Genomic DNA, 23740 nt, shown 5'->3' with positions numbered 1-23740 from the left:
TAGGAATTACCAAAAGACCTCGCGAGACAACTCCCGCTATGATCAATCTGAAAAACAAGTCGGGTTGGCCCTGCATCAGCAAGGCTGGGCCGGTATATATCCAACGAAGAACAAGTGCCTATACTGAATGTAATTGAAGAGGGATTTAACCACCAGACAAACACTTTCCTTCATTCATGTAGTGCTTATTGTTTTTGTCGTTGCACAGGTGATACTTCTTTCCTTCGGATTTTCTCCGCTAGTGGTAAGCATTTGGAACCCTGGGTGGTTCTACACTTTAGCTTCTTGGTTCTTGTAATTTTTTAAGCCATACACTATAGAATCTCGTTCTCTTTCTTTTTAGAGCTACCTGGCCCTGATGAAAATCCCTTCCAACCCATAGGGATTTGAAACGCGTAGGCCCCTTCATGTCCAGCGTCTGCTTCTTTTCATTATTCTTTCCGTAGTGTGGAAACATCATCATACTACTGGCCACAAATTGTTGGATATATTGTTTTTGATTGCATCTTTTGAACCTTATTGATTTATTTTGATTGAGACGTGTATAACCCTTGTAAAAATTGTATATAATAACTGTTTATATTGGAGCAGACCTAATACTCTGCTCGGTTAGTTATCCGTATCTAACCGGGTTGAGTATTTGTAGTTGTGTGTTGCATGATTGAAGATGAATGAATGTGATATGAATGAATTCGAGATGCCTGTTGGATTTTAAACATTTTTTTCACTGGTTTTTGTCCATAGTATTTCCTCTTGGTGTGTAACAACTGTATTTTTTGTTCAACTGTATATGACCAAGACATATATAACCCTTTCTTTCTTTGACCCAGACGTTAAAATAAAATTGCAATTTATAAGCACACCCCAGTCTTGAAGAATTCTCCTTTCTGGTGGTTAAATCCCTCTTCAATTACATTCAGTATAGGCACTTGTTCTTCGTTGGATATATACCGGCCCAGCCTTGCTGATGCAGGGCCAACCCGACTTGTTTTTCAGATTGATCATAGCGGGAGTTGTCTCGCGAGGTCTTTTGGTAATTCCTACTAGCGGTAGGTTCAAGGGGTTAAACTCCCCCTTTTTTCTTTCCTCTGGTGAAGGTTTTTCACTCTTGTTTTGTGTAGTACTTTGTCTGTATTTATGTTATATGTTACAAACATCACTTTTTAGTAAGTCTCATTATAAAGATTATGGCAGAGGAGGACACCTTTGCATATAGTGAGAGCCACATCAAGAACCTTTTGAGTGATCCACCCATTTTTTCATCAGTTTCCATAAGCACCACAGCCACCTCTCAGAACGAATCTGACAGACTCCTGAGATTAAAAAAAGAAACAAATTCGGACTGATTTACACGGACACTTTCTGTTAAAACATCTCCGTGAAGGCACCATCCCTGGAGGCTTGCAAATAAAAAATATTCCCGTCATATTTACGGAGGATCCGGTATTCAAGAAAGGGTTCAGCTGTATAGAAACTAAATGTAGTAGGGACCTTATGGTCCTTACCATTGAAACAGCTGTTAGGATTTCCAAAGCTGAACTTGAGGAAATTGCAAAACTAGGAGGAGGAAATTAGCAACAACCAAACACTGACGGACTCTAAGGGTCTACTTGAAAAAGTGGCTAAAGAGATCCAAGAATTCAAAGACTTCACTGTAACTCAAAAGAATAATCAATTTGAGAAAGACAAAAAGAATTTTAGACTGGACAACGTCTATCCGTTTCTTCAACCCGATTTTTATACTAAAGCTGACTCCAGGAGATATTTGTCTGAAAACCGGGGTCGATCCCGTAATAAGTTTTTGACATTCTCGGACACCTCCTCTTCTGGAGACGACAGTGACACTAACAACGCCCGACAAAATAAAAATCGTAAATGGAACCAGATGCAACAGCCTCAGGGACAAACATCGAATTCTTTTTTAGGGAGGGGTCAATCGAGTTCCAGGGGGAGACAACGTTACAATCAACCGTGGGAAATGACAACCCGCCAAAAACAATACAAAAACTAACAGTCTCTCCTATTTTTAACCTCTCAAATAGGAATTTAACTAAAGCTGAGGAAAGTGTCTTATCCAAAGGTTTATCCTTTGTACCGTCTAAAAAAACGGATTTTGTTAAGATGAAGACTGAGTTCATCGAATTCTGTTGGAAATTGCGCCTTACTATGTTTTTTGCTGACAACACATCTCCTATACCGTCAGAGGTCACCGGATTACGTAAAAAATCTAAATGTTGCCCCCCAGGGAACAAAATACCAAAAGAGGTAATAATCTTTGAAAGAACTGTACTCTCGGCCATCTCGGACATGGAAAAACAGAAAAAGTTCGTGAAATTCAACCTTTCTAAAGAGGAAACAAATGCCCTTTCCACATTAAACAAGCATTTACAATGCAACGGTCTCGCCTTTGCAAAAGTTAGCGCTTGTGGCATTGTAAATGACAAATGTTTTATTTATGTGTTGGTTTTGGAAACAGATAAATAAATGGCATTGTCATGAGCAGTAGAGAGTGAGTAGTAGAGAGTGAGTAGTAGAGAGTGAGTAGTAGAGAGTGAGTAGTAGAGAGAGTAGTAGAGAGAGTAGTAGAGAGAGTAGTAGTGAGTAGTAGAGAGAGTAGTAGTGAGTAGTAGAGAGTGAGTAGAGGGTAGTAAGTGAGTAGTAGAGTGTGTAGTAGAGAGTAGTGAGTGTGTAGTAGAGAGTAGTGAGTGTGTAGTAGAGAGTAGTGAGTGTGTAGTAGAGTAGTGAGTGTGTAGTAGAGAGTGTGTAGTAGAGAGTGTGTAGTAGAGAGTGTGTAGTAGAGAGTGTGTAGTAGAGAGTGTGCAGTAGAGAGTGAGCAGTAGAGACTAGTGAGTGTGTAGTAGAGTGGTGAGTGTGTAGTAGAGTGGTGAGTGTGTAGTAGAGTGTGTAGTAGAGTGTGTAGGAGAATGTGTAGTAGGGAGTGTAGTAGAGTGTGTAGTAGAGAGTGTGTAGTAGAGAGTAGTGAGTGTGTAGTAGAGAGTGTGTAATACAGAATGTGAAGTAGAGAGATTGAAGTAGAGAGATTGAAGTAGAGAGATTGAAGTAGAGAGATTGAATTAGAGAGATTGAATTAGAGAGATTGAGGTAGAGAGATTGAAGTAGAGAGTGTGGAGTAGAGAGTGTGGAGTAGAGAGTGGAGAGTCTGTAGTAGAGTGTAGTAGAAAGTAGTGAGTGTGTAGTAGAGTAGTAGAGAATGTGTAGTAGAGTAGTAGAGAGTAGTAGAGAATGTGTAGTAGAGTAGTAGAGAGTAGTAGAGGGTGTGTAGTAGAGTGTGTAGTAGAGCGTGTGTGTAGCAGAGTGTGTAGTAGAGTGTAGTAGAGTGTGTAGTGTAGAGTGTGTAGTAGAGAGTGTGTAGTGTAGAGTGTGTAGTGTAGAGTGTGTAATGTAGAGTGTGTAATGTAGAGTGTGTAATGTAGAGTGTGTAGTAGAGTGTGTAGTAGAGTGTGTAGTAGAGTGTGTAGTAGAGAGTGTAGTAAGTAGTGACTGTAGTAGATAGTGTGTAGTAGAGAGTGTCTAGTATAGAGTGTGTAGTAGAGAGTAGTGACTGTAGTAGAGAGTGTGTAGTAGTGTGTAGTAGAGAGTAGTGACTGTAGTAGAGTGTGTAGTACAGTGTGTAGTAGAGAGTAGTGACTGTAGTAGATAGTGTGTAGTAGAGAGTGTCTAGTATAGAGTGTGTCTAAGAGAGTAGTGGCTGTAGTAGTGAGTGTGTAGTGAGTGTGCAGTAGAGAGTAGTGACTGTAGTAGAGAGTGTGTAGTAGTGTGTAGTAGAGAGTAGTGACTGTAGTAGAGTGTGTAGTACAGTGTGTAGTAGAGAGTAGCGACTGTAGTAGAGAGTGTGTAGTAGAGAGTGTGTAGTAGAGTGTGTAGTAGAGAGTAGAGTGCGTAGCAGAGAGTAGTGACTGTAGTAGAGAGTGTGTAGTAGAGTGTGTAGTAGAGAGTGTGTAGTAGAGTGTAGTAGAGAGTAGAGTGCGTAGCAGAGAGTAGTGACTGTAGTAGAGAGTGTGTAGCAGAATGTGTAGTAGAGAGTAGTGACTGTAGTAGGGAGTGTGTAGTAGAGAGTAGTGACTGTAGTAGAGAGTGTGTAGTAGAGAGTGTGTAGTAGAGAGTGTGCAGTGATTTGAGTTTTACATCAAATTAAAAACGGGAACGGAACAAACTCATCCTATACATTATTGTGGTAGGTGCCCACGCATATAGGGTTAAATGATGCGTTAGATGCCACAGGTCCCACCAACATGCTTCCTTTATGATAGGAGAATGCCCAACATCGCGGAGATTTGCTCTCTGCTCTTCCCGGATATTTGTATTTTCAAATGTATAATGTTATCCTGCTAAACGAAGACGATGCTCAAACTATAAAAGAAGAGGGTTTCACAGATATGTTAGTCCTTCCGGGCAAACGAAATGACCCAAAGAAAGATCAAGTGACAGTTTAGAGCTCCAAGTGAGTCTTAATAAAATCAGTGTCTGGAACGCATAGCATCAAAAAACGAGCGGGGCATCAAACTGCAGTGTCATTCAATCAAAGCTTCAAGGCTTCTGAGCGCTAGCCGAGAATTATTTTTTGTGAAGCACTAATCACTGTGGAAGGTGCCCCTGCTATCCCAGATGTGAGAAGTCAGTCTGATATGAAAATAAGCAGTATTTGGAATGAATGTATTTGGCAGGGGGAAGGTGGGGCGGCGCAAGACCGTACTGACGAGTGAACAGGAGCCATTTTGTACCGAGTGATTCTGCCTGTGTGCATGTAGACAAACCAGGCAGCAGCATGAGCATGTGATTCGGTAAAATAACAAGCATTTACAATGCAATGGTTTTGCCTTTGTTAAAGTTAGAGCTATTGGCATTGCTCTTGACACTCTGAAGCTCCACTCTGCATTCTGAAGCTCCACTCTGCATTCTGAAGCTCCACTCTGCACTCTGAAGCTCCACTCTGAAGCTCCACTCTGAAGCTCCACTCTGAAGCTCCACTCTGAAGCTCCACTCTGAAGCTCCACTCTGAAGCTCCACTCTGAAGCTCCACTCTGAAGCTCCACTCTGAAGCTCCACTCTGAAGCTCCACTCTGCACTCTGAAGCTCCACTCTGAAGCTCCACTCTGAAGCTCCACTCTGAAGCTCCACTCTGCACTCTGAAGCTCCACTCTGAAGCTCCACTCTGCACTCTGAAGCTCCACTCTGAAGCTCCACTCTGCACTCTGAAGCTCCACTCTGAAGCTCCACTCTGCACTCTGAAGCTCCACTCTGAAGCTCCACTCTGCACTCTGAAGCTCCACTCTGCACTCTGAAGCTCCACTCTGCACTCTGAAGCTCCACTCTGAAGCTCCACTCTGAAGCTCCACTCTGAAGCTCCACTCTGAAGCTCCACTCTGAAGCTCCACTCTGAAGCTCCACTCTGAAGCTCCACTCTGAAGCTCCACTCTGAAGCTCCACTCTGCACTCTGAAGCTCCACTCTGCACTCTGAAGCTCCACTCTGCACTCTGAAGCTCCACTCTGAAGCTCCACTCTGAAGCTCCACTCTGAAGCTCCACTCTGAAGCTCCACTCTGAAGCTCCACTCTGAAGCTCCACTCTGAAGCTCCACTCTGAAGCTCCACTCTGAAGCTCCACTCTGAAGCTCCACTCTGAAGCTCCACTCTGCACTCTGAAGCTCCACTCTGAAGCTCCACTCTGCACTCTGAAGCTCCACTCTGAAGCTCCACTCTGCACTCTGAAGCTCCACTCTGAAGCTCCACTCTGCACTCTGAAGCTCCACTCTGAAGCTCCACTCTGCACTCTGAAGCTCCACTCTGCACTCTGAAGCTCCACTCTGAAGCTCCACTCTGAAGCTCCACTCTGAAGCTCCACTCTGAAGCTCCACTCTGAAGCTCCACTCTGAAGCTCCACTCTGAAGCTCCACTCTGAAGCTCCACTCTGAAGCTCCACTCTGAAGCTCCACTCTGAAGCTCCACTCTGAAGCTCCACTCTGAAGCTCCACTCTGAAGCTCCACTCTGAAGCTCCACTCTGAAGCTCCACTCTGAAGCTCCACTCTGCACTCTGAAGCTCCACTCTGAAGCTCCACTCTGCACTCTGAAGCTCCACTCTGAAGCTCCACTCTGCACTCTGAAGCTCCACTCTGAAGCTCCACTCTGCACTCTGAAGCTCCACTCTGCACTCTGAAGCTCCACTCTGCACTCTGAAGCTCCACTCTGAAGCTCCACTCTGAAGCTCCACTCTGAAGCTCCACTCTGAAGCTCCACTCTGAAGCTCCACTCTGAAGCTCCACTCTGAAGCTCCACTCTGAAGCTCCACTCTGAAGCTCCACTCTGAAGCTCCACTCTGAAGCTCCACTCTGAAGCTCCACTCTGAAGCTCCACTCTGAAGCTCCACTCTGAAGCTCCACTCTGAAGCTCCACTCTGCACTCTGAACGGTCAGACTCCAAAAATCGGCCCTAATCACAATAGTATTATTTCACCTGCGTGAATATAAGTCTTTGAAATTCTGGCCAGTGGTAATACACACAAGTAATATAAAATTGTTGTTCCAAAGAGCATTAAATGGAAATAAAACAAGTACCAGACCCATTGACGCCTGCACCTTAAAAGCGAAACTGACTGAAGCAAGCGCCCGGGCCACGTTGAAAAAAAAAAGCCACACACATTAGATGCAGTCAAGGCGCGCTCACGAACTCAGAAGGCACTCCACATGAACAACTACCAGACACATTGACGCCTGCACTTTGAAATGAAACAAAGTGAAACTGACTAAAGGAAGCGCACGGCCCATTAGATGCAGTCAAGGCGCGCTCACGAGGTCAAATCTCCAAAGGAGAAGCTCGTGACAGCCTGACTACAGCAGAAAAAGCTCGTAACAGTCTGATGTCCACAATATTCCCAGAAAAGTGGCAACATAAGTTGTCTCGCATAGACAGCAAAAGCTTCGCTTTTGCTTTCGTCTAGGCGAGACCTAATAAAAATGACAATTCAATTACCATCAAGCAAGCCGATAAGGGCGGCTCTATCGTCATTTGGGACACCAACGATTATACAACTGAGATAATGAGACAGCTAAATGACCAGACTTGCTATCGCAAAATTGCCACGTTGGAATTTCAAAACCTTCTCTTTCCCATTTTGCAGGAAGGTTTTGAAGCAGGCTTTTTGGGACCAAAAGAATTGGATTATTTACGTAATAAACACCCCAAAACACCACTTTTTTACGTCCTTCCGAAGGTCCATAAACACCAAACAAAGCCTCCGGGGAGACCCATCGTAGCGGGGTGTGACTCCCTGTTGGAACCGATAGCAAAGTATGTCGACTGCTTTTTGAAGCAGTTCATGGATCTGGTTGTCTCTTATTTAAGAGATACAACGGACTTTATAACAAAACTGGAAGGAATAACATTCGAAAAGGAAAAAGATCTACTTGTAACACTGGACGTCACACAGCTTTACACGCAAATCCCGCAGGATGAAGCTGTGGCTGTACTGGAATACTTTTTAGATCTAAGACCCAGACCCGTCCGGGTACCTACACAATTCCTAGTGGACCTGGCAACGTTTGCCTTGAAAAAGAACTATTTTTGTTTCGGGAATGAATTTTTCCTTCAAACTAAAGGGGTCGCCATGGGGTGTCCCTTTGCCCCGGAGTTGGCAGTATTATTTATGTCACTCTATGAGGACAAATACATCCACAATAATAATCCCTTTAAAGAGCACATCGCCACTTGGTGGCGTTTTATAGACGACGTCTTTATGATTTGGACTGGAGGCGAGGAGGCCCTCATATTGTTTTACAACTGGCTAAATACCAGAACACTGGACATACAATTCAGCATAGCCCACTCAGCCAAAAAAATTGCTTTTCTGGATGTTGAAGTCTTCCCATCGGCAGGAGGATTGGCTACTTCCCTTTTTACCAAGCCCACGGACAGAAATAAGGCCCTGTTATTTTCCAGCAATCACCCTAGGAGCCTTAAAGAAAATTTGCCGTACGGGCAATTTCTACGAATTCGTAGAAATTGCACCACCACCGAGGACTACAAATTACATGCTGAGAATCTAGTCTCTAAACTGTGCGACAGGGGTTACCCTAAAAAACTAGTCCGGAACTCCATGAAAAGAGCCAGATGGACCCCTAGGGACAGTTTGTTAGAAAGAAAAAATAAACCAGTTTCCAACAGACAAGTCTGTGTAACAACTTACTGCCCCAATGCCAATAATCTCAAAAAAATCATCAACCAAAATTGGCACCTTGTAAAAAATCTGGATGCCAGCCTTCAAAACCCGCCCCTGTTTGCTTTTAGGAAAGAAAACAGTGTGGCGAACCATGTAGTAAGAGCTGGTATAAGACCTAACGCACCACCTTCGTTAAGGCAGATGATGGGATTTCCCCCGATTACAGGCCACCACAAGTGTGGAACATGTCTGTGTTGTGAATTAACCATCGAGGGATCATTATTCCAACACCAGGGTATCTCATGGAAACATGATAACTTCAGTAATTGTAAAACGAAATACGTCGTATACGGAATTACCTGCCCGTGCGGCTTACTTTACATAGGTAAGACCAATCAAGAAATTCGTACTCGAATTACCCAACACAAATCCAGAATAAAGAATGGAACTGAAAACGCCCCATTGGTAAACCACTGGAAACGTTGTAACCATTCCCTGAGTGACATCAAATGGACAGTGATTTCACGTATTGAAAAGGATCCACGAGGAGGAGATATGGATCAAAAACTTTCAAAAAGAGAGGCCTATTTAATTGTCAAGTTTGACACAGCCGTGAGAGGGCTGAATGAAATATCGGAGATATATAAACTATGAAGGAAAATACCTGTATTACTGAAGTCACTACTACTTTGACTTCACGCATGCGCAATTATGCACTACAATAAGAGGAGCCTCAGCCACCACATCTCATTCCTAGCATGCGCGAGGGATTAGTGCCATGCCCACGTTGATTTCACGCATGCGCATTCATGCACTACAATAAGAGGAGCCCCAGCCACCACATCACACTCCACGCATGTGCGAGGGACTAGTGCTATTGGAGACGCCGGTCATTTTCTCGAGTAGACCTTTGGCTTTTTCCGGTAAGCCCCTTTTTTCGTCTAGCCCCAACCGCTAAGACGTGTGTATTTACATCTCGAACACTGGCCTGAGAAACCCTCAATATTCTTCTCTTTTTAAACAGTGACTGGAAATTAACAAAGACTGAGCCTGAATATTTGGAAACCAAGAGGCGGGACGCAACTGTCCACGATCCTCCGGTAAGACCCCAAGTTTAGTGCCAGTTTAAGAAACACGACCTTACGCTACTGTCCCGCACTAATAGTATTCGTCTCTCCCTTAGGCCATCCAAAGTCCCCTCGCCGTCCATGTACAACTTGGAATTGTTTCACCGATGTGGTTGTCGCATACACCTTAGGTAATTGCTTTGTCCTAAACACTGTATTTCCAAGCCTCGGACAAACACTTTCCTTCATTCATGTAGTGCTTATTGTTTTTGTCGTTGCACAGGTGATACTTCTTTCCTTCGGATTTTCTCCGCTAGTGGTAAGCATTTGGAACCCTGGGTGGTTCTACACTTTAGCTTCTTGGTTCTTGTAATTTTTTAAGCCATACACTATAGAATCTCGTTCTCTTTCTTTTTAGAGCTACCTGGCCCTGATGAAAATCCCTTCCAACCCATAGGGATTTGAAACGCGTAGGCCCCTTCATGTCCAGCGTCTGCTTCTTTTCATTATTCTTTCCGTAGTGTGGAAACATCATCATACTACTGGCCACAAATTGTTGGATATATTGTTTTTGATTGCATCTTTTGAACCTTATTGATTTATTTTGATTGAGACGTGTATAACCCTTGTAAAAATTGTATATAATAACTGTTTATATTGGAGCAGACCTAATACTCTGCTCGGTTAGTTATCCGTATCTAACCGGGTTGAGTATTTGTAGTTGTGTGTTGCATGATTGAAGATGAATGAATGTGATATGAATGAATTCGAGATGCCTGTTGGATTTTAAAAAAAATTTTCACTGGTTTTTGTCCATAGTATTTCCTCTTGGTGTGTAACAACTGTATTTTTTGTTCAACTGTATATGACCAAGACATATATAACCCTTTCTTTCTTTGACCCAGACGTTAAAATAAAATTGCAATTTATAAGCACACCCCAGTCTTGAAGAATTCTCCTTTCTGGTGGTTAAATCCCTCTTCAATTACATTCAGTATAGGCACTTGTTCTTCGTTGGATATATACCGGCCCAGCCTTGCTGATGCAGGGCCAACCCGACTTGTTTTTCAGAGCTCTAATCAGTGAGCCACACTCCTCCTGTGCCTGCATTCTTATCTGTGCCAGTTCTCGTGCCTTCTGCTCCCCTGATTGCACTCGTTTTTCTTGCCTCTGCTCCCCTGATTGTACCTGTTTTTCTTGCCTTCTGCTCCCCTGATTGCCCTCTTTTTTTCTTGCGTTCTGCTTCCCCGATTACTCGTTTTTCTTGCCTCTACGCCTCTTTATGCCTCAATGCCACTCGTTTTCCCCCGTTTTTTGTGACCTTTCTGCCCTTTCTTGGGACCTTTGTGCCTCTGTGCAAAACGTTTAGCTCCTTTTTCTGTGAACATTTCTGCCCTTTCTTATGACCTTTCTGCCTCTGTGCCACTCGTTTCCCCCCGTTTTTTGTGACTTTCTGCCTTTTTTTGTGACCTTGTGCCTCTGTGCCACTCGTTTCCCCCTGTTTTTGTGACCTTTGTGCTTTTTTGTGACCTTTGACCCTGCTTGCAGGCAGGTTCCCCCCCCATGCCCCTGCTCGTCACCTCACTGCCTGGTTCCTACCTCCTTGCTGCCTCCTTGTTTCCTGGGTTTTTCCCTCTCTTCTGCCCTGTGCACCAGTTCCCCCGCCGCTCCCGATCCGACCCTTTCCCGCGGCCCCGCCCCCCTGCACACTCATTCACCTCCCCGCTCCCGCCTCCCAGTTGCTTCTCCCTCCCAAGCCACCTCATATGCAGGCCGAGAAGCAGCCGCACAGCGGATTCGCACACCAGGCGCGCCGCGCCCATCCGCGCCTGGACCATGTCTAGTGCCAGAACCCCTGGACCCCGCGAACGCCACGACACCAGAATCCACTACGACGCCAGCACCCTCCACGCACTCAACGCCGGCCGTAACCACACCTGCTTCCAGGCCGCCCCGAAACCGACCCACGGACCCTTCTCCTGCCACACATGCAGCTTCACCTGTGACAGAACCACCAAACCTCCAAGGACTGGACCAAACCACCTCCGCTGCATACTCCTCAACACCCGCTCCGCACACAAACACGCCGTCGAGCTCTGGGATCTGCTCGACACCTCCGTCCCAGACATGGCCTTCCTGACCAAGACAGACTCCTCGGCACCCGACATCGCCATAGCCATCCCGGACGGCTACAAGATCACCCGCCGGGATCGCGCCAACGGAATCGGAGGAATAGCCATCGTCCACAAGTCCACCCCCAAGTTCGCCACCCACGTAGACGACACCCTCAACACCGCCGAACACCTGCACTTCCGGATCCACACTGACCCCACCACCACCCTCAGAGGAACATTCATCGACCGACCCCCCGGATCCTGGACTCAGTTCAGCGACTCCATCGCCGACCTCGCCAGCACCCACGCACTCACCTCCACGGACTACATCCTCCTCGGGGACCTGAACTTCCACCTCGAGAACAACAACGACGCCAACTCCGCCATCCTGATTGACAACCTCGCCAACCTGGGCCTCAGACAACTCGTCACCGCACCCACCCACGCCGCCGGCCACACGCTGGATCCAGTCTTCCCCTCAGGCTCCCACGTCGCCTTCGACCACACCACCGAACTCCACTGGACCGACCACCACTGCATCCATTTCACCTTTAAGAAACCAACCACGCACCACCGCACCCAACAGCTGCCTCGCCGCTGCTGGTGCAAAGTCACTGAAGACCAGCTGATCACCTTCCTTGCCAAAACCCACCCACCAACCCAGACGCTGCAGCCCGAAACCTCAGACAGTGGATCGACGACTGCGCTAACACCCTCGCCCCGCTCAAGAAACCCTCCAACAGCCACGCCAACAAGAGAGCCACCTGGTTCACCGACGAGCTCCAGACCTCTAAACGTGCATGCCGGAAACTGAAGAAGACATGGCTCCACGAACCCACACCGGACAACCACGCAGCCCACAAGGACGCCACCCTCAGACACCACCACCTCATCAGATTAGCCAAGAGATCCTCCTTCAAAGACCGCTTGGATAACAACGCACACAACAGCAAATAGATCTTCAGCATCGTAAAGGAACTCTCCAACCCCAGCGCCATCAACATACCGCCCTCACAAGAACTGTGCGACTCACTAGCCATCTTCTTCCAAAGCAAGATCTCTGACATCCACAACAGTTTCAACACCACGACCGCCCGACTACGCCAGACTCCACCTCCCCTGTGAACACCACCAGTGCCAACCGTCTGACCTCCTGGCCCAACGTCAACGACGACGAGACATGCAAGGTCATGAACTCCATTCACTCAGGATCTCCGTCTGACCCGTGCCCACACCACGTATTCAACAAAGCAGACGCAGCCATCGCACCCCAACTACTGAAGGTCATCAGCATCTCCTTCAAAACAGCGACATTCCCGGAAAGCTGGAAGCACGCTGAAATCAACGCCCTCCTCAAGAAGCCCAACGCGGACCTCAAGAACTTCCGGCCCATCTCCATGCTCCCGTTCCCGGCAAAGGTCATCGAGAAAATTGTCAACATGCAACTGGCCCGCCACCTCGAAGAAAACATCTTGGACCCGTCCCAGTCCGGATTCAGACGAAACCACAGCACCGATACAGCCCTCATTGCCGCCACAGACGACATCAGACGCCAACTAGACAACGGCGAAACATCAGCCCTCATCCTCCTGGACCTGTCAGCCACCTTCGACACGATCTGCCATCGCACTCTAAAGACACACCTCCTAGAAGCCAGAATGCAAGAGAAGGCTCTTGACTGGACCACATCCTTCCTCTCCGGCAGAACCCAGAGCGTCCGCCTCCCACCCTTCCGATCCGAAGCCACCGACAACATCTGCGGTGTCCCCCAGGGCTCATCCCTCAGCCCAACGCTGTTCAACGTCTACATGGCCCTCCTTGCACAAGTGGCCCACCATCACGACCTCAACATCATCTCCTACGCTGACGACACCCAGCTCATCCTCTCCCTCACCAAGGACCCACAAACCGCCAAAACCAACCTCCACGAGGGAATGAAGGCCGTCGCCGATTGGATGAGGAGCAGCCGTCTGAAGCTGAACTCGGACAAGAGGGAGGTCCTCATCCTCGGACTCACCCCCTCAGCCTGGGACGACTCCTGATGGCCAACCACACTCGGAACAGCACCAGCGTGCATGGTCGGTGGGTGTTGAGGATGAATCCTAGATTGTAATCCTAGATTGCGACTACCCACCATCACTCACCAAAAAAGCCGCCAAACGCTTTAAACACAACTTCCTTAGGTCACACTCGGAAACGCCCTTTGCTGACACCTACTTCTCACCGGTCAATGGATCCCTGAACACCGATATCATCTTCCACACTACACGCAGAGCTCAATGGAGAAAAGCGTTCTTCTCCCTACTCACCATCTCCTCCACTAGAAAATCCGCTCACAGCCTAACTCTCACCATCTCACCATCCCAAGTCTTTCCAGGCAGAGCCACCATCACTATTTACAATAACGGGATTGTCCTATCACAATCCACAGACAGGAACCTGGAACTGCTAGACAACATGTTCCCCACTTTCAAAGAACACCTTTCCAAGTCACGGGCAAACACTCATATCTCCCCCAGTCCCACCAACCATGACCTCACAGCCACATACTCGTCAATCAGGGACACACCTACCACCCCTGACCTCCCATCCCCTACCCACAACCCCACTATCCCAATTCAGCACTCCGTCACAGACACAGATCACTCCCCCTCATACACCGCTCTTTCCCCCGCCCCCTCTACCAACTTGCGGACCTCCACACATACCCTCAACACTCCTATCACACCTACAGCGGGCATTAACACCCCGCTCGCCGCTGAGAGCACAATTCCCACCCATAACACACCTAACTTAGTCCAGCACCAGAATAACACGCATTCCGACAATTCCCCCCCTTTATCCCCCCCCATTCTCAGTCCTCATTACCCTCCAACCAACTTCGCAGAACGTACCCCCTCTCCTAATTTAACTCCCCCTCCCCTCAACAGGACCATCTCCAATCCCACTTGCCCACCTACTCTCAGCCCCCACTACCCTCCTTACACCCCCAACACGGCTACCAGTCTCCCAGCCTTCACCTTGTCCCCCCCGCCTACCAACAATGCCCCCACCCATAACACCAACTTCCTCCCTACCTCATCCACACCCCTCCCGTCCAAAGCCTCTCGCATCCCTAACCCCATCCCGCACACCAACACAACGCAGACCTGCTCGAACACCAGCCCTCCCTCCCACCTGCACACGAATCCCCTGGCCAGGCATTCACCCCTGACTGCCACTCCCACCCCCACCACCTACCCTACGATGGAATACATCACGGCCACCCTCACTCAGATCAAAGAAGACATTCACGCCATCAAAGAACTACTCTCCACACGCCCCATACACCGCCCACCCACCTCCACCCCCCCTCCCAAATTGTCTCCTACTCCGCCGGCGGACCCCCACCCTCATCACGCCCCACACCAGGCGTCAATCCCTGCTCATAGGCGCAGCAACTGCCCTCGTCCCCCCGCATCGCCCCTGCAACCCCTCACACATCTACACCTCCCCGCCAAACTTGACCCCCACCCCTCCGAATAACTCTCGCACCCAGCTATCCCCCAATCTCACATAAATCCCAGCTCTTAATCGCAACAACCGCCCTCGCCGCACCCACAACTCTTCTTCTGACCTCGACACACTCACCCTTCTCCGCTCCTATGACCCAGCCCCCCAAACTCACACAAGCACCCCACACCGCAACATTCCCACGATACACCCAAATCCCCTTAGACCACCCACACTAAACAGCAGATTCTCCATCCCCAATAACCTTAGAAAAGTCCCTCTCTCGCTAGAACCATCTAACACCCTCTACACACCCCATCTCAAATGCGCTCTTCTCAACTGCAGATCGGCCACGAAACACTCAACAACCATTGCTGAGCTCCTCTTATCGCGGGACCTTGACCTAATCATCCTGACTGAAACGTGGCTAACTGAATACTCGACACCCATAATGGACATTCTGGTTCCTCCCAACTACCACATTATCAGGCTCGACAGAACAGGCCAAATAGGTGGCGGAATCGCATGCATATACAGGAACAACCTCTCTGTTCAGAAAGTCAATTCCACATCCCTACCATCACCAACATCCTGGGAATACATCTGCCTCGACATTATTAGTGAGGGCAAACCGATATGCTCTCTTCACAGCATTTACCACCCACCCAGGGACAACCTCACCTTTTCCCAACAAATCATGGATATGATCTCAACCAATTCCGGACGCCAGCTCACCCAAATATACCTTGGTGACTTCAACCTCCATTGGAACGACCGCAACGACGCGGTGGTAAATAGTCTTAAAAATGTCCTCGATGCCCTTAACCTCACCCAAATATGCAACAGCCCGACCCACGAGAAAGGCTCTACCATCGACCTGATCATCTCCAAAGAGGACTCTATCCAACTCGAATCCATCCAACCCTGTGACTGGTCAGATCATCATATTATCACATTCTTTATCAACGAAAAAGTCAAAGTCAACCCGGCGCAACTCTCCAAGCCCAAAGTCTGGAAAAGAGACTCGAAAAAGCTCAACCCAGGCTCTCTGCCCCCTAACAGTTGCAATCTCCTACTCCCTCCTGCAGGCGCCTCGGACGTCCAAACTCTGACGGACCACTATCTCAACACTATGACCTCTATAATTAATGAGGCTGCACCTATGCAGCTAAAAAGAGTCTCTACTAAAATCTCCAAACCATGGTACGACGGGAGTCTCAACGAAGACAGAAGAGACTTGCGAATGGCAGAACGGACCTGGAGATCAGCCCCCACCGCAATACACCTAAAGGAGTTGAAGAAAAAGAGAAACGCCTACTTCAGGAAAATAAAACGCTCAAAATCGGACTTCTTCAGCCTCCAACTTAACCAAGCAAAAAACCGCCCGAGGAAACTGTTTGAGCTAATCAAATCGCAATCCAAGGAACAACCACAACCACTCAACACTGGTCGTGAGGCACCCTCCTGTGAAGACTTCGCTGCTTTCTTTATCCAAAAAACTGACAAAATAAAAAGCGATCTCCTCATTGACGCAAGCCTCTACTCCAAACCCAAATGCCTAGCACCCGCTGAACCAGAAAACAATGCTACATGGTCATCCTTTGACACATACTCGGAAGAAGAAATTGGCAAATTACTCAGCACCCTGAAACCATCCAATCACCTCACGGACCCTCTCCCTGCCTTCGCAGTAAAAGACTTTACCCCTTTGCTTCTCCCTCTCTGGACTAAAATCATCAACAGCTCTCTCCAAAAAGGAAACATACCTGACTCCCTCAAAGTTGGTCAGGTCACACCTCTACTAAAGAAACCAACAGCCGACCCCTCTGACCTCAACAATTACCGTCCCATCACCAATATCCCCACTCTCGCCAAACTGCTGGAAAAATGCGCACAACTACAATTGACTAAACACATTGAGCAATTCGATCTCCTCAACCCTCACCAGTCAGGCTTCCGAGCAGGACACAGCACAGAAACTGCTATGACTCACATAATTGACGACGCACTTCAAATGCTAGACCAAAACGACACCTGCCTCCTCATCCTTCTTGATCTCTCCTCAGCATTCGACACCGTTAAACATGAGAATCTACTAGAACTACTAAACACAAGAATGGGCTTATCTGGAACTGTCCTCAAATGGTTCACTTCCTTTCTGCACAACAGGTCGCAGAAATTCAAGAGCAACAACCTGATGTCTTCGCCAATACCTGTAACGCTAGGCGTCCCCCAAGGATCCTCTCTATCCCCAACTTTGTTCAACCTAGTCATGGAACCTCTCACCACCTTGCTACAAGCATCCAATGTACACTTTCACATGTACGCCGATGACACCCAACTTTACCTCAAATTACAATCACCCAATGACATCCTGCTCCTGAACTCAACGATCAGATGCACCCAATCCTGGCTTGCCGACAATCACCTCAAACTCAATGCCCTGAAAACAGAGTTCCTTCTGATCTCACCTCCAGCGAAGATATCCACCACTCAACATTGGCTTAAACTCCTAACCGCACTCAATGTCCAACCCACCATCGTGGACTCAGCAAAATCTTTAGGCATAACACTCGACACCAATCTCAACATGCAGCAACATATCAGCCAGGCAACAAAGGGAGCGAACTTCCAGATCAATACTCTGAGGAAACTTAAACCCTACCTCCCAGCCAAAGACTTCCAAACTGCGGTACAAGCACTAGTCATCCCACGAATTGAATACGGCAGCACCGCCCTCTGCGGACTCCCACTAACTACAACTGCACCACTAAAAGCGTCTCTAAATGCTGCAGCGAGACTCATCACTGGGTCAAAAAAGCACTCCCACATTACCCCCGACTTGAAGTCCCTGAATTGGCTGCCTTTTGAAGCCAGAATACATCTGAAAATCGCCTGCATGACACACAAGGCGGTACACCTAAACTCACCCGGCTACCTTGCTCAGAAATTGACAATCTCTGGGGGAATCAGAAACACGAGAGGCACAAACAATCTTCTGCTGAAACCTCGAAGATTCCGGAAGGAAAAAACATACAAGCGCTCCTTCTCAGGAATGGCGCCTAGGATTTGGAACTCACTTCCTCCCGAAACCAGGCTTATCTCCTCCACTACACTCTTTAAAAAAGAAGTAAAAGCTATCCTTATGGCTAAATACACTTGATCTACTATCTCGAACCCTATTAACACCCTGCACTGATCTGTATTACTTGCTTGACCCCTTTACTTATTTGTATGAGTTGTCTTATCACTCACATGATTGGCTTTGCAGCCACCTATTTGTATTATTTGTACTGTATGATCTACTGATTTACCTATTTGACTTTGTTTTATTTGTATTTTTGTACTGTATGATCTACTGATTTACCTATTTGACTTTGTTCCCTCATGTACCCTTCTGTACTGTGTGATCTATTGATTTACCTATTTGACTTTGTTCCCTCATGTACCCTTCTATGTAAAGCGCTCTGATATCTGCGAAGATCTTGTTCGCGCTATATAAAACTTTGAAAATAAATAAATAAAATAAATATAATCTAGGATTCATCCTCACCTCCTCCCTCTCCATGTCTAAGCAGGTCAACGCCGTCTCCTTCTCCTGCTACAACACCCTCCGCAGGATCTACAAGTGGATCCCGACTGAAACAAGAAGAATGGTGACACAGGCCCTCGTCAGCAGCAGACTGGACAACGGCAACACACTCTACGCAGGAATCCCAGCCAAACCCCTACGACGACTACAACGCATCCAAAACGCCTCAGCCCGACTGATCGTCAATGTCCCCCGCCGCAGCCACATCACCCCCCACGAGAGACCTACACTGGCTCCCCGTCGACAAGAGGATCACCTTCAAGCTCCTCACCCACGCACACAAAGTACTCCACAACGCTGGACCAGCCTACCTGAACAGCAGACTCAGCTTCCACACCCACACCCTCCAGCTCCGCTCCACCAACCTCGCCCTCGCCGCTGTCCCCTGCATCCAACAAACGACCTCCGGCGGCAGATATTTCTCCTACCTCGCCGCCAAGACATGGAACACCCTCCCTACCCACATACTGCAGACCCAAGACCTACTCGCTTCAGAAGACTCCTCAAGACCTGGCTCTTCGAGCAGTAGCACACCCCCCCTCCCATCAGCGCCTTGGGACCCTCACGGGTAAGTAGCGCGCTTTACAAGTACTCTGATTGATTGATTGATTAACATGCAAATGATCTTTTAAAGACCTGTGAAGTGCTCAGGTGCTGCTGTGTGTGTGCCCGGGAAGCGGTCTCACCCGGGCTGCCACACACGACGGGTGGCTGTGACCCACCTGTACTTTGTCTGGGAGAAATCACAACAGTCATAGTCAGCAAGACCTAGGAGAAAGCTTCAGTGGATGTTTTGTCGACACCATTGTTTAAACCAAAAACACTGCACATACCAGTCTACCCCCCCCCCCCCCGTTGATGCGTTGTGGCTTAGGTTTTAAATGTTGCAACTAAGAAAAATGAAATTTGCTCCTGACCTCCTGGCTAAGTTACACCAAGTTACTTTACCCTTTCGTGCCTTGGTACCCCAACTTGCCAAAGAGCATGTAGATAAAACTACATTCTCAGTCCTAAGCAATACTGGACATTTCTATTTTCATTGCACTTAGGAGTCCAAAGGAATCAGGCATTTTTGCAAGCTTATCATTAACACCCAACTCTCAAAATGCTGTGCCCGCGGTTTGGACAAGCAGAGGCAACACCCCTTTCTCAGAACCTCACAGTCATAGATGACAATATTTTGAAGCATTCAGATGTTCACAGCAAGATCTTGGATGCTGAATTAAGTATATCATATTTATATATTGTGGTACTGAGTAAAGGAAGCTATGCACAATCATATGCATTTTTATCTCACAGTGCTACTTACCAGCAGAGAACATAGGCTGCAAAGGTGATCTGGGAAATCATCCTAGAAATAAATCTATGTAACTACAACAAATGGGCTGCAATGCTATGTTCACTCCTAAAAATATGCTAGGAGCATGTTTTTATTATGCGGAAGCCACAAATTCAAGGTTCAAAATCTCTAACATTAAAAAAAAATAAAAAATCTCTAACATTACTCTGAAGTGATGGTGTTGTGTGAGCGCGCGCACACACAAACAAACACACATACACACAATGACAATATTTTTTCACTGACCTCTAGTGGAAAGTTATCTTTATCAGCATCTACAAAAGGCTGGCAGTAGTGTGGATCCAGATACAGCAGGAAGTCATCTGTAAATTCAAATTTAAAAAGCATAACAAAAAGTGCATCACTATGCAGAGAACAAGGGTCATTTTCAGGACAGGACTCCCTGCGTTCAGGCAGATTCTACTCTACCTTTATGTTGATCAAAGCTTAATCAGTCAAACTACAGACAACTGAAGGAGCTTGCAGATGACATGACGGCTACACCCAACACTACTTTAAAATATTTGTGAAATAGACAAATGGAGTTGTCCGGGAACACATTATACAGCCTTCAAACTAAAGCTTTTTGTGAGTGCCAGCTTTGCCCATCTGGCCATATGAAAAACATGAAAACAGACCACCAACATGCTCATAGGTCACAATACAATTATATGATTCTTTGTAATTATGACATAATTGTCACATAATTTAATATGCCAGGTCCTCTGCTCTGATAACTTTGAGGACGAAAGCTTCTGCAGGAAAAAATAAGACCATTTGCCCCACACAGGAGTCTAGGTTTCAGTGGAGCTGGGCACGTGCTAACAGAGAAAATGGTAGAAAAGTTGCCATGGTAGACTGAGGGGAAAGAGCCCGATCCTTCATGTTCCTCTGGGATTTTAGTCTTTGTGCAAAGCATGAGAAGGATACTTAAATATTCTAAAAAGTCAGGAATATATGCTGTGTCTAAAAAGCTTTCTCTGAAAAAGATTAAAAATACCTGGAAAAACTGTACTACATCACCCCACATGCCATTAGAATGGACAACTGCAAGCTTATACTACAAGAAATCATCAACTGAAAGAAACTAGGGGTAAAAGGGAACTTCAAAGTTTTGGACCTAGATATTGGAGCAATCTCAAGTTCACTGAAACATTAACCCTGCATTAATGCCTTGAAGAAAGATTTGGAAACATGTATGCAAGGAGCCGTGACTCCGAGGAAAACCCCATAAGGGTGACCCATCTTTCACAAGGCACAAAACCTCACCAACAATAACTAGGCAATTATTAAGAGGTAATTTTCCAAATTTACACAGAAGTACAGATTGTTGAGAAGTACACTGTTGGCTGCTTTAAGCATTGTAGAGGTTTCATGTATATATTAAAAAAAAAGAAAAGCAAGGGGGGCCTGGATTCCAATCTGAAGGTTAAGAAAGAGAGGGCAGTAAAAGGGCGGTCAGAGGAATTCTGACAACCCATTTTGATTGATGCTTACCTTGATATCCGATGAAGTACAGTGAATGCTTGGGTTTTCCACCGATAATGCCAATACAAAATTCAAGTTTAAGAATCTCCTGTAAATGACATTATGTTAAATAAATATGCTTCAGCAGGAATAAGGGAAACATAGCTCACTTACTAAAATAAAGATGCCCAGCCCTGACCCAAGAAGGAGTAATCAATACTAGATTTTCAGAGTAAACATTAGGCTGTATTTAAATGCACTGAAGTACATTTGTCTCACATGATTTAAAACAATTTTAGTTGCTCCCAAAATTGGGGCAATGTTTGACTTGTGAAATGAATAACTTTTAAGATGCACATTACTTTACTAGTCACATAAAATAATATTTAAACAACAGAAAGAGTGAAATCAAAACACAATTGTGCAAAGAAGACAACAAGAAGCAAAAGGATAATTGGTAAAGCAAAGAGGGCTTACCTTGACACAGCTGATATAAACAGGATTCAAGCTCTCCCCGCCCAGACGAACAGGCACCAATATGATAACAGAGCAGCATCCGGCATTGGGGGTCAGCTGAGAAGTCCCGTCACCTTCCAGTAGTCTCTGCACATCTGCCTTGTACACTGAAATAACACAGCATGTTAATGACCCTAGGATGAATGCGAAATCGTATTCCTCATAAACAGTGGCTTTATCATTAAAGAATTCCAGTGCAACTTGAGGAAACACAGGTATTCTGTTTTTAAAATCTCTTGAACTATTCTATTTAAGAGGCTGTAGTGGGCTGACCCTCAGCCCCATGTTGTATGTGGCAGAAGGAAAATGTTGACAACACCTGACCAATGGATTAAAAGGGTTGGCTAAAAGCCCCAAAAAGCAAGTATATTATATAGAATTTTATCAAAATGTAAAGGTCTTGGCTGATACCAGATCTAACAAAAAGCTATAGTCCAGCTTCAAAATATTAAGACCCATGGTGCATGAACTGAGGAAACATCTATGGCTTTATTCAAAGTTGAGTAAAGATATTGGCATCAAAGGAATGATTGAAATAATGTTGACACAATAAGTGGTAGATCAATGCCGTAAGGGCAAAGTGCACCAGGAAGGCTTCAAGATCCACTAATGAGTTGAAATCCAGAGACAGCCATCCTCCAAGCACTTTTATTCAGAGAGAGGACAAGAAAGCTAAGCATATAACCGCAGTATAGGCCCTCTAAAAGATGACAGATTCCAGCACGGCAAGAATAGTAGTCAAACCTCCTCAGACACCAAGTTTGAGATGCTTTTTTTTTTTAAGGAGGATTCAAGCCAAGGGAATTTAACCTGGGTATCATCCCTGCCTCCTCCTTATTTGGTGAACTTGCTGCTGGCAGCAATTTAAGAGTACGAGTCTAGGGGCGAGTACTGCATCCTCCAAATTGTCCTGCGATCGGTTTGGTGTTGGTAGGGTTCTTCTGGCACCATAGTTGCTGCCTCCATTTATTTATGCTACATTTATCTGTAAGTTAGTTAGAAGACAATACAACATTTACATAATAGCATCTTTTACTTCTAAAGTCACAGTAATCTGGACTACTTCTAAGGAGCACGAACCCTACAAATGAATGTGAATGTCCTAGCTGTCTTTGGGCTAGACTACAATGCTTTCCCTTCAAACCAATTCATTTTGAAGAACTTTTAAATATTAGGTGAAGAACAAATGATCACGCTGTAAATTTAAAAGCTCTTGGTTTATCAAATAACTTACCTTACAAGTTCTAAAATGCAGCAAATTAGATCTTTGTCTCACTGGTCATACGCAAGTAGTCATTGGACCCAAATGATTTAGGAATAGAACTACATATCCAAGTCGGACTTCTAGCTCAAAACCCGCTCAAAGTTACAGATGTAAACCAGGGGCTGCCATCTGCTGCTAGCAGCAGAGGCTGGGGGTCGCGTTACAAAGGCGACAGGCCTTTGAAGCTTCCCTTCTTCAAGCACTGGCCCAATCTGTGGGAGGAGGCATGACACCTCTGCCCAGGATGTGCATTGTTTCTGGTCCCAGAGAGCAGGGGCTCTTTACCGAGAGGCCCAGAAACAGATTTGGAGTTGGCAGGCTGTCTAGAGCCCGTCAGAGACCACACCAGGGTTCATGGGGATTTAGGGGGCTCCTTTGAGGTCCCCTCTGGGTACATGGTACAGTAAATCCCACACTGGCATCAGTGTGGATTTACTGAAAGGAGTTATTTGGTACCAAACACTTCCCTTGAGGGAGGTCCCAAGGGACCCTCTTCAGCTCTCAGGCCATAGGGAACCATTTACTAGCGACTTGCAATGGACAGAAGTACCAATTGGGGGTTTTGTTTTAGGGAAGGAGCACTGGCACAGTCGACCTGGTTGGCAAGGACTATGTGCACTACATTTAAAACCACATCAAAACCGCTGGGCTATCACCGAATGCAGCTACAAACATGGCCGAAATCGACAATTTGTGCTATTAATGGGAGCAATACA

At 46.5% G+C, this 23740-nt stretch overlaps 1 protein-coding gene across 3 annotated transcripts in view; it reads right to left on the bottom strand.

Moving 5' to 3' along the window:
* Positions 1-23740, bottom strand: part of ATG4D (autophagy related 4D cysteine peptidase) — a 154601-nt gene that overhangs the window by 53109 nt on the left and 77752 nt on the right. For all 3 annotated transcript variants that reach the window (XM_086959070.1, XM_086959071.1, XM_086959072.1), the window contains 3 exons: positions 21722-21867; positions 21275-21353; positions 20024-20100 (listed from right to left, as the gene is read on the bottom strand). In XM_086959070.1, the coding sequence (XP_086815196.1) occupies positions 20024-20100; positions 21275-21353; positions 21722-21867 (302 nt within the window). The remainder of the gene's footprint in view (positions 1-20023; positions 20101-21274; positions 21354-21721; positions 21868-23740) is intronic.

The sequence above is a fragment of the Lissotriton vulgaris genome, chromosome 1_1, assembly GCF_964263255.1.
Source record: "Lissotriton vulgaris chromosome 1_1, aLisVul1.2, whole genome shotgun sequence".
In the NCBI taxonomy this organism is placed as follows: domain Eukaryota; kingdom Metazoa; phylum Chordata; class Amphibia; order Caudata; family Salamandridae; genus Lissotriton; species Lissotriton vulgaris.
The sequence above is the reverse complement of the archived record's forward strand: the minus strand, read 5'-3'. Positions and strand labels throughout refer to the sequence as shown.